Consider the following 9915-nt stretch of genomic DNA (forward strand, 5'->3'; position numbering starts at 1 on the left):
CAGAAGGAGAGGGAGAAGCAGGCCCCCCGCTGAGCAGGGAGCCTGATGTGGGGCTTCATCCCAGGACCCTAGGAACATGACCTAAGCCGAAGGCAGTCCCTTAACCAACTGAGCCACCCAGGCACCCCAGTTTAATTTCTTTTGAAATGCATTTCAGTGTTAATTCTTTATTGACTACAGAGTTTTGACCCTCACAGTTCCCCAGAGTGTCTCTACCTGGAAGGCTCTTAAACTTATGTTTAATGCAGCTCCCATCAAGTAGAAAAGCTCTGACTTTGGTGATGTTCTGAAACAGATTTCTAAAGAGTCAGAGGACTTCATTGTGGAACAGTATAAACGTCTCCGCCAGAGGGATGGCTCTGGGGTAACCAAGTCTTCATGGAGGATTACAGTGCGACAGCTCGAGAGCATGATCCGTCTCTCTGAAGCAATGGCTCGGATGCACTGCTGTGACGAGGTATCAAAGTCACCTTAACATAACGGGAGGAAAGAGCAATTGATTTGTTGGTTTATAAGCATGTTTTTATCTTTGGTATGACCGTTGAGTGCTCATAGGATACACGATGCTAGGATTTGTCCCTTGAAGGTTGCTGGTAAACATTCATTAAACATAGTTAGATTAATGTGATGAAATAATCATGTCATAGATTATAGAGTACATATAGAGGTGAGTTACCATTAAGAGGTAGATGATCCTCCTGAAGTATTGTGAGAAAGTCAGTAGTAGCCTAAAGCGACATCATCACATCACAAGAAGGGTGAGTACAATGTAATAAGTTTTTTTGAGAGAGAGAGACCACATTCACATAACTTTCATTACAGTATATTGTTCTAATTGTTCCATTTTATTAGTTATTGTTAAGCTCTTACTGTACCTAGTTGATAAACTTTATCATAGGTATGTATGAATAGGAAAAAACAGTTTATGTAAGGTTAAGTACTATCTGCAGTTTAGGCATCCACTGGGGGTCTTGGAACATAATCCCTGAGAATAAAGGGAGATACTGTGTACCACATTTTATTTACCCATTGATCCATCAGTGGACATTTGGGTCACTTCCACCTCTTGGCTGTTGTGAATAATGCTGTGATGAACATGGGTATTTATATGTTTTGGATATTCATCCCTTATTAGATATATAACATGCAGATACTTTATTCCATTCTGTAGGTTGCCTTTTTTACTCTGTTGATGACCTTGATGCTCAGAAGTTTTTGGAATTTTATACGTTTCATTTGTCATTTTTCTCTTTTGTTGCCTGTGCTTTTGACACCATTATCAAATCCAATGTCCTGAGGCTTTTCTCCTGTGTTTTCTTACAAAAGTTTCATAGTTTTAGGTCTTCAATCTATTTTAAGTTAATTTTGTATGTGATGTAAGGCAGGGGTCTAACTTCATTCTTTTATATAAGATACCCAGTTTCCACAGTACCATTTGTTGAAGAGACTATGCTTTCCCCAAGGACTGGTCTTGACACCCTTGTCAAAAAAACTTTTGACCATATATGTGAGGATTTAAGGATAACCATTACTCTATATAAGCGCGATCATAGAGTATGTCCCCCCTTGTGTCTGGTTTCTTTTATACAGCATTAACACTATAAGATACCATCCAGGCTTTGTGTAGCAATAGTTTGCCTGTTTTCATTGCTTTGTAATATTCTGTCAATACATCACAGTGATTCACCTGTTCTGTTAATGGATATTTGGATAGTTTCCAATTTGGGTTCTCATGGGATATACATATCTTTTGGTCTATATATGTGTGTGTACATTTATGTTGGGTATACACCTAGAAGTGGAATTGTTGTCACAGGTTGTAGGTGTGTTCAGTTAAGACTGCCAAAATGCTTTTCCATAGTGGTTGTATCAATTTATATTCCCACCAGCAGTGAATGAAAGTTGTTCTACATTCTTTCCAGTACTATATATTATTGGTCCTTATAAGCCATTCTGGTGAATTTATGGTGTTAACTCATATTCTATGTGTGTGAGAGAAAACTAAAATGCCACTGTGATTTGGTGTGGAGAAAATCTGTGTGGTGTATCAAGAACACTGACTTTCTGATTTACTTCATCTTGATTGGTTTAGGTCCAGCCTAAACATGTGAAGGAAGCTTTCAGGCTACTGAATAAGTCAATCATCCGTGTAGAAACACCTGATGTTAATCTAGATCAAGAAGAAGAGGCCCAGATGGAGGTAGATGAGGGCCCAGATGGCATCAATGGTGAGACACTTGTTTACTGTTCTGGAGTTAGGGACCAAAATGTTCTCTGAGATGTTACGGTAAAAGTGTACTTGTTGATAGTTTTGAGGTCTGTATAGCAAAAGGGAAAAAATGGATATTGTACTATTTACAAAGTAAAATACAATTAAATAGTTAATATAAAATATATATGCTTGAAAGACTGAAAGAAAATATACCAAAATGGTAAGAGTTGGACCTAATTCCCCGGCCTTATTTATCATTATTTTGCTTTTGAATTAAACACATGTTCCAGACAAATACCAGATTTTTAGATTTTGTGTATAATATTGCAAATGAACTTTTAGATCATGAAATCTTTGTATCTGCCATCCTTCCCATTCCTTCCACTTTAGTTTTTTTTGGGTTGTTTTTTGTTTTGAGAGAGAGAGTGCACTCACACAAGGAGGGACGAGGGGCAGAGAGAATCTTAAGGAGGCTCCACACATGGAGTCCTTCGTGGGGCTCCCTCCACACATGGAGTCCTTCGTGGGGCTCCCTCACAACCCTGAGGTCCTGACCTGAGCCAAAATCAAGCATCAGACGTTTAACCAACTGAGCCACCCAAGCACCTGCTTTCAAATTAGTTTTTGTCTTCACTACTAGCATTTACAAATTTGCTTCTAATTTATTTGTAAAATTACTAAATACTGAGTATAACTAAATGCTTAGTTAGAAGTTAGTATTAAAATAGAAGTAGTAGGGCACCTGGGTGGCTCAGTCGTTAAGCGGCTGCCTTCAGCTCAGGTCATGATCCCAGAGTCCTGGGATGAAGTCCCACATCGGGCTCCCTGCTCGGCGGGAAGCCTGCTTCTCCCTCTCCCACTCCCCCTGCTTGTGTTCCTGCTCTCACTGTCTCTGTCAAATAAATAAATAAAATCTTTAAAAATAATAATAATAAAATAAAATAGAAGTAGTATACTTACAAACATTTGATTCATATGGTTGATATTTTACTTAGGTCATGTTGACAGCCCTGCTCCTGTGAATGGAATCAATGGCCACAGTGAAGACATAAACCAAGATTTGGTTCCTAAAGCCTCCTTAAGGCTGAGCTTCCCCGAGTACTGCCGAATCTCCAACCTTATTGTACTTCACCTCAGAAAGATGGAGGAAGGTAAGGCTGTACCTAGTGTGCGCACATGCTCAGTCATTGTGTAGGTTGTATTTGCATAAACCACTTCTGTTGCTAAAGATTCTGTTTTGTCAGAAGAGATCATAAACGTTACACAAGCTCGCTTTGGCAAAGAAAGTCTTTGGGATATCAGTATAGATGACAGTCTAGACATTTACCCGTAAGTTCATTGCCAGACAAAGGTCATTTGTTTAATGTCCTTGGCCTATTTCAATGTTTTTGAGAAGCAGAAGTTGGGATCTGATAATATGTAAAGAAGCACTTAGCAAATGTTTATGCAGATGCAAAATCACTGTTCCTTAGAATAGCTTTACTTCAAATGGATGGAGTCTAGGTTGTTTATATCTCGTAACCAAGTAATTGAACTGAAAGGACCATATTAGCCCAGGTTATTCTGTACTAGAAATGAAGTAAAATCCTCATTTCTCCATAGGTAAAGTGTGATACCTGGACACTAGTACACTTCCTACCTTGACTGATTTACTGTGCTATTCTAACATGCCTATAGTTAACCACAAGGCAGAAGGAAAAATGATGAAGTCAAGGGGTCGAACTTAAACTTTCATTAGGTGGTTACCCATCAGGTAGTTCTTACTTAAAAATCCCCAAATGCTGGCTTCCATACATATTCTCTCATCACAGTGTGCTGTCTGTGATGGAAGAAGAGAACAGCAGAGATTGTCTTAGCTTACTAAAGATTTCAGCCCTGTAGTTTTTCCCCTGTTTCCTTGGAACTGTAGGCCAGGTGCGGGAAGGAGAGAAGGCAATAAAGAGGCCACTAGGACAGACAGGTTTAGCCCCACCCTCTTCTCACATAAAAACACTGGGGAGCTTACATGTTCGTGTGTTCACATTGTGTTTCATTTTTCTCTTTATCATGCAACTGAATTTTAAACATGGCAAACCATTAATGGAATAGAGGTATAGTTAGCACCCAGACACTATCTGCATTCCACAGACAAATTCTGCTAGGTCTTCCTTTAAAAAAAAAAAAAGATACTATTCACCCAGTCAAGTAAGTTGTGAATTCTCAGTCTTCAGGTAGACAGCTGTTCTCTAGTCTAGCGCAGGAAGCACAACCTTTTTTTTGTTTTTAAAGATTTTATTTATTTATTTGACAGAGAGCACAAGTAGGCAGAGCAGGAGGGAGAGGGAGAAGCAAGCTCTCCGCTGAGCAGAGAGCCCGATGCAGGGCTCAATCCCAGGACCCTGGGATCATGACCTGAGCCGAAGGCAAATGCTTAACTGATTGAGCCACCCATGCGCCCCACAACTTTTTTTTTTTTTTTTTTAAGATTTTACTTATTTTTGCTAGAGAGAGAAAGCACAAGCATAAGCTGGGGGGAGGGGCAGAGGGTGAACAGGAAGCCCGATGTGGGATCCATCCCAGGACCCTGGGATCATGACCTGAGCCACCTAGGCTCCCCCCACAGGGAGCACAACTTTAAACCAAGAAGGTCACTTACCAAGAACATTTAGATAATGAAGTTTCAGTACACCCATAATAAAACTTTTCAAAGGCATTGTCAGTAAAGCTAGAATTTTCTTGTTTTTGATTTTATATTTTATTAGCAATAGCTAGAGTCACGACTGAGTAGTTTTCTTTTATTATACTTTCTGTAGTAGTTGTATTATCCAAGTTCCAACTTTTCTTGTGACTTTAGAGTTCTGCTTTGGAGTCTTAAGAAGTAGAAAGTCATTCAGTATAGATAGACCTTACTGAAATAAATTGGTAATTTTTTATTTTGAGTGAAAGCCCATGGTTCACTTCTTGGTTGATCTCAGCTGCATGAAATCTTCCGTGTTCCAAAGAGGAAAAGTTATGTTTAAGAAGTTTTGTTTGCTGTTGCTAATTTATGCTTTCAGTTGCTATTGGCAAACGTTCCCATGGGTGATGAAGCATAGAAGGTGGAGGAAACACCTTCATACTTTGAAATCTTAATAGCTTTAAGAAACTTGTTTCTTATAATCTCTATTTATTAGATTTTTTTTCCTCAGGATAAAGTGAAGCATACTTTAATACAAGTAATATGACAGGTTATTTCAGGCTTACGCTGGAACATTGCAAATCTTATTTCAGCAGATACACTTTCTGACAGGTTGATGGTTATCTAATCTGTACATTATCTTGTTGTGTATGCAAACCCCAAGGATTGGCAATACAATTTGCTAGAAGGAAAATTTAATCCTTTTGAAATGTATTTTTTGTTGCAGAAGAGGATGAGTCGGCATTAAAGAGGAGTGAGCTTGTTAACTGGTACTTGAAGGAAATCGAATCAGAAATAGATTCCGAAGAGGAACTTATAAATAAAAAGAGAATCATAGAGAAAGTCATTCATCGACTCACCCACTATGTACGTACAGAACTACTCCTGCATGATTATTAATGGGGGAGGGAGTCCATGCCTCATGTTCATTTATTTTGAATTCTTGGGATCTACTTAGAATTATGAATTGTAAAAAAGAATTTACAGCAGTTAATTGACTTCTTTCCTCTGCTGAAACAAGCAGAACCTAAGTTAAATCTGGGAAGGTGGATTTAGGGTCTTACTGTCTTGAGTTTTGTTTTTTGTTTTTTTTTTTAAGATTTTATTTATTTATTTATTTGAGAGAGAGAGAGAGCACATGAGAGGGGGGAGGGTCAGAGGGAGAAGCAGACTCCCTGCTGAGCAGGGAGCCCGATGCGGGACTCGATCCTGGGACTCCAGGATCATGACCTGAGCTGAAGGCAGTCGCTTAACCAACTGAGCCACCCAGGCGCCCCTGTCTTGAGTGTTTTTAACCTTTGTTTTCTACTCCCATAACCATAAACCTGCAAGCATTCTGACCCCTATCTCCTGTTTTCTATGTTTCCTCTTCTCCATATCCTCACTTCCCACATCACCCAGCCTACATATGTTCTGTCCCAGTGATCACTCTTTTCTCAAACTTTAAGCTGTAATCTCTCTGTTTTACTTGATTGGTAAAACCCCAGCCTTGGTTAAACATAATTCTTTAACTATCCTGCATCCAGGCAGTTAAAAGTATCTGGAGAAAGGCATACCACCACGGGCCATGTCCTACTTTAAATTCATGACCACTAATCTCAAGCGGATCATTCTTTACTGTGTCTTACCAACCTCACAATGACGCTGTGCAGTGCTGTGACTTCTCCCACTCTCTTACGGACCATTACAGGCATATTCCTCCCTACCTACATCAGTTGGTCATTTCTCTGTATTCAGCCTGTCATTAGCATTTGTCACGTTGATTGCTCCTTCTAAGTCACTGTATTTTCCTGGCTCTTTTCCTATCTCTCTGATTATTTCATCTTAGTCTCTTTTCTCAAGTCTTGTAACTTTTTAAATGGAGTACTGTCCTCAGTCCTCAGACCTCTTTTCTATTTACATTGATTACCTGAGTGATCTCATTGGGTTCTATGAGTTTAAACCCATCTACTGATGACTCCCAGATTTAGCTCTCACCTCTCCTCTAAACTCCACATGTCTAGCCAGCTGCCTACATGTGAACTATAGGCATCTCACACTCAGTGTGTTCAAAACATTTCTTCCCCTGTGCCCATATACTTACTTGTTCTAAGCCTTCTACCTCAGAATCATCCATGATTCCAATTTTCCCTCATAGCTTCTCCTTTTAGCAACAAACCCCGTGAGCCCTGCCTTCAGTATGTGTATTCTGTGTTCTCTTCTCCCTACCTTCACATCTTAAGGTCCCATGCATGGACTTTCACAGGAGCCTCCTAACTGTCCTCCTTTGTACTGGCTCTGTGTCCAGCAGCCAGACAGAGCTTCTAACAAATCAGAATGTTTTAGTGCCCTATCTTCCAGTCCTTCCCTCATGTTTGCAATAAAATCTAGTCTCCATACCATAGCCTGCAAAACTTACACAATCAAATCCCTTGTTCACCTCATTGCGTAGGACTCTTCCTGTTGCTACTCAGTGGTGCTGGCCTTGTCACTATTCTTAGACACACCAAACATGAAGACCTTTCACTTGTCTTCCTCCTTTGTCTCTTTACCCAAATCCCCTCTTCCATTCTGATGTCTGCTCAAATGTTACCTTCTCAAAGAGGTGGTTCTTGCCTGGCCTGTCAGAATAAGAACCTCCTTGGTATCACTCCCTAACCTGCTTCACGTTACTTCATAGTGCTTATCATTGTCTGTTCAGTTTGTCTCATTAGAATGCAAGCACCAAGAGGGCAGGAACTTTGTTTTGTTAACTACTATATCCCCAAGATCTGTAGTGGTGCCTGGCACATAAAGAGGTCAAATATTTGTTGAATGATTGAATATTTCTGTTTAAACAGCAGATTCAGCCATCCTGCAGTTCACTTTACAGTGTCCACTATATGAATATTATGGGTGTCACATATCAGTGTTGTGTCATCTGAAAAGTCATTTACTTGTGGGAGTAGATGTGAGTGTATGATTACAGGTGGTGTCTGTTGGAGCGGGGTGTTGAGAACAATTACTCAGATCAGAATTTAATAAATAATATCTATGAAGATAAAGCTGAATTGGGGTGGTGTGCATTCAGAGGTCTTTCTAGTGCTGGGCAGTGTTTGCACCAGGCCAAGCCCTTCCCTCCCTAGTGTCTCCTGGGATCAGTGTAAGATAAAATGACCCACACAAGAAATCCACATTGGGACACCTGGTGAAATTAGCTGATCTGAACTGGGGCTAACTTTTTAACTTTACACCACCTGAGCTAGCTCACTACAGAATACTAGAGAAATTATACTGTGCTGATAAGGTGTTCTCCCTGTGAGGGTGTGTTAGTACATAAAGTGATCTCTTGAAAGTGTTCAATCCCTCTTAGTGACAGTAGTGCTCCTACTATGGGACATTTCTACCTTCTTTGGATCAAATCACTGTTTCCTGAGTTCTCTATGGGCTTGGCTGGAAGTCCCTCTCCTTTGTGGGTTAGTCTTGTTTTTTTTAGGGAACACACGTGCCCTGGGGAGCCGGGGGGAGGGGCAAAGGGAGAAGGAGAGAATCTTAAACAGGCTCCACGCCTGATGCAGGGGTTTGATGTCACAACTCTGACATCATGACCTAAGCTGAAATTAAGAGTCGGATGCCTAAGCAACTGAACCACCCAGGTGCCCTTCATTTGTTTGGTTATTTTAGAATGAATTACAGGTACATGTGGCATGTTCTACCCTTTTTTATTAGCTCAGAGTGAAAATTTTTCCATGTTGATTATCTTTAGATTCTGCTTCTAACTGAATTATGAAGGGATGGTATATGAAAGAGTTCAGTGGCCAGTAATTAGAAGTTAACATAAGTGACATTAAAACACTTTTATCAGAGTGATAAACAGAATGATAAGCATATTTATCATTCGATTTTACACAGTTGCATAATCTTAAAATTCATGCATTATATCTTACCTTTTTTTTTTCTTTTAAGATTTTGTTTATTTATTTGACAGAGAGAGAGCACAAGCAGGGGGAGCAGCAGGGGGAGAGGGAGAAGCAGGCTTCCCGCTGAGCAAGGAGCCCGATGTGGGGCCCTATCCCAGGACCCTGGGATCATGACCTGAGCCGAAGGCAGACACTTAACTGATTGAACCACCCAGGCATCCCATCTTATCTTTTTTGAAATTATATTTATAGGCTGTAGTATGCCAGGAAACCTTACTGAAATCACAATGTTGTTGAGCTCATCTATGTATTTTGTAATTTTTCAAGAGGTTTATGGTATGAAAGGGTCTGTATCCTAGTGGGAAAGGAGTTTAACAGAACCTTGGTAAAGATTTTAAGGGGTAGTCCTTTTTCTAAGTCCTTCTGAAGGGGAAATGGAAGAAACGCTAATAGCAAACACTCAGAAGGATCAAGTTCTATGGATGGGGGCATTTTTACAATACCGCTGGAGACGTGAGGACAAATGTTTGTGTTCACAGGATCATGTTCTAATTGAGCTCACCCAAGCTGGATTGAAAGGCTCCACAGAAGGAAGTGAGAGCTATGAAGAAGATCCCTACTTGGTAGTTAACCCTAATTACTCGCTTGAAGATTGAGATACTGAAAGTAACTAACTGAGAGACTGTGGCCCCTACGTCCTGGCCTGGAGTACAGATGTAGCTCTACTAGCAAGAGAAACGTTTCTGGGAGCAAGGCTTCAGTAAAATTTATTTTGAGGAGTAAGAACCTAGTTGGTGTCCTGTATGTCACATTCCTGTAATACGCTTTTGTATTAACATTAGCTATGTTTATTGTCTAAATGAAGTTGGAACCCAGTGTTTGGTCTCTGTAACCAAGACCTTACTTTTATGGTATGAATCACTTTATAATTGTAAATGACTGCCTTTCTTCATCAAAATAAAATAATATGGGGGCGCCTGGGTGGCTCAGTTGGTTAAGCGACTGCCTTCGGCTCAGGTCATGATCCTGGAGTCCTGGGATCAAGTCCCCATCGGGCTCCCTGCTCAGCAGGGAGTCTGCTTCTCCCTCTGACCCTCCTCCCTCTCACGTTCTCTGTCTCTCATTCTCTCTCTCTCAAATAAATAAAATCTTTAAAAAAAAATAAAAAA

At 40.3% G+C, this 9915-nt stretch overlaps 1 protein-coding gene across 1 annotated transcript in view; it reads left to right on the forward strand.

The window, feature by feature from the left end:
• Nucleotides 1-9648, forward strand: part of MCM6 (minichromosome maintenance complex component 6) — a 31318-nt gene extending 21670 nt beyond the window's left edge. Inside the window, exons 13-17 of the mRNA XM_035008132.1 lie at nucleotides 296-457; nucleotides 2093-2228; nucleotides 3208-3363; nucleotides 5596-5735; nucleotides 9286-9648. Coding sequence (XP_034864023.1) covers nucleotides 296-457; nucleotides 2093-2228; nucleotides 3208-3363; nucleotides 5596-5735; nucleotides 9286-9402 — 711 coding nt within the window. The 3' untranslated portion in view covers nucleotides 9403-9648. The remainder of the gene's footprint in view (nucleotides 1-295; nucleotides 458-2092; nucleotides 2229-3207; nucleotides 3364-5595; nucleotides 5736-9285) is intronic.
• The last annotated feature ends 267 nt before the right edge of the window (nucleotides 9649-9915 follow it).

Source organism: Mirounga leonina, unplaced genomic scaffold (assembly GCF_011800145.1).
Source record: "Mirounga leonina isolate KUSES-001 unplaced genomic scaffold, KU_Mleo_1.0 Mir_151, whole genome shotgun sequence".
Lineage (NCBI taxonomy): Eukaryota > Metazoa > Chordata > Mammalia > Carnivora > Phocidae > Mirounga > Mirounga leonina.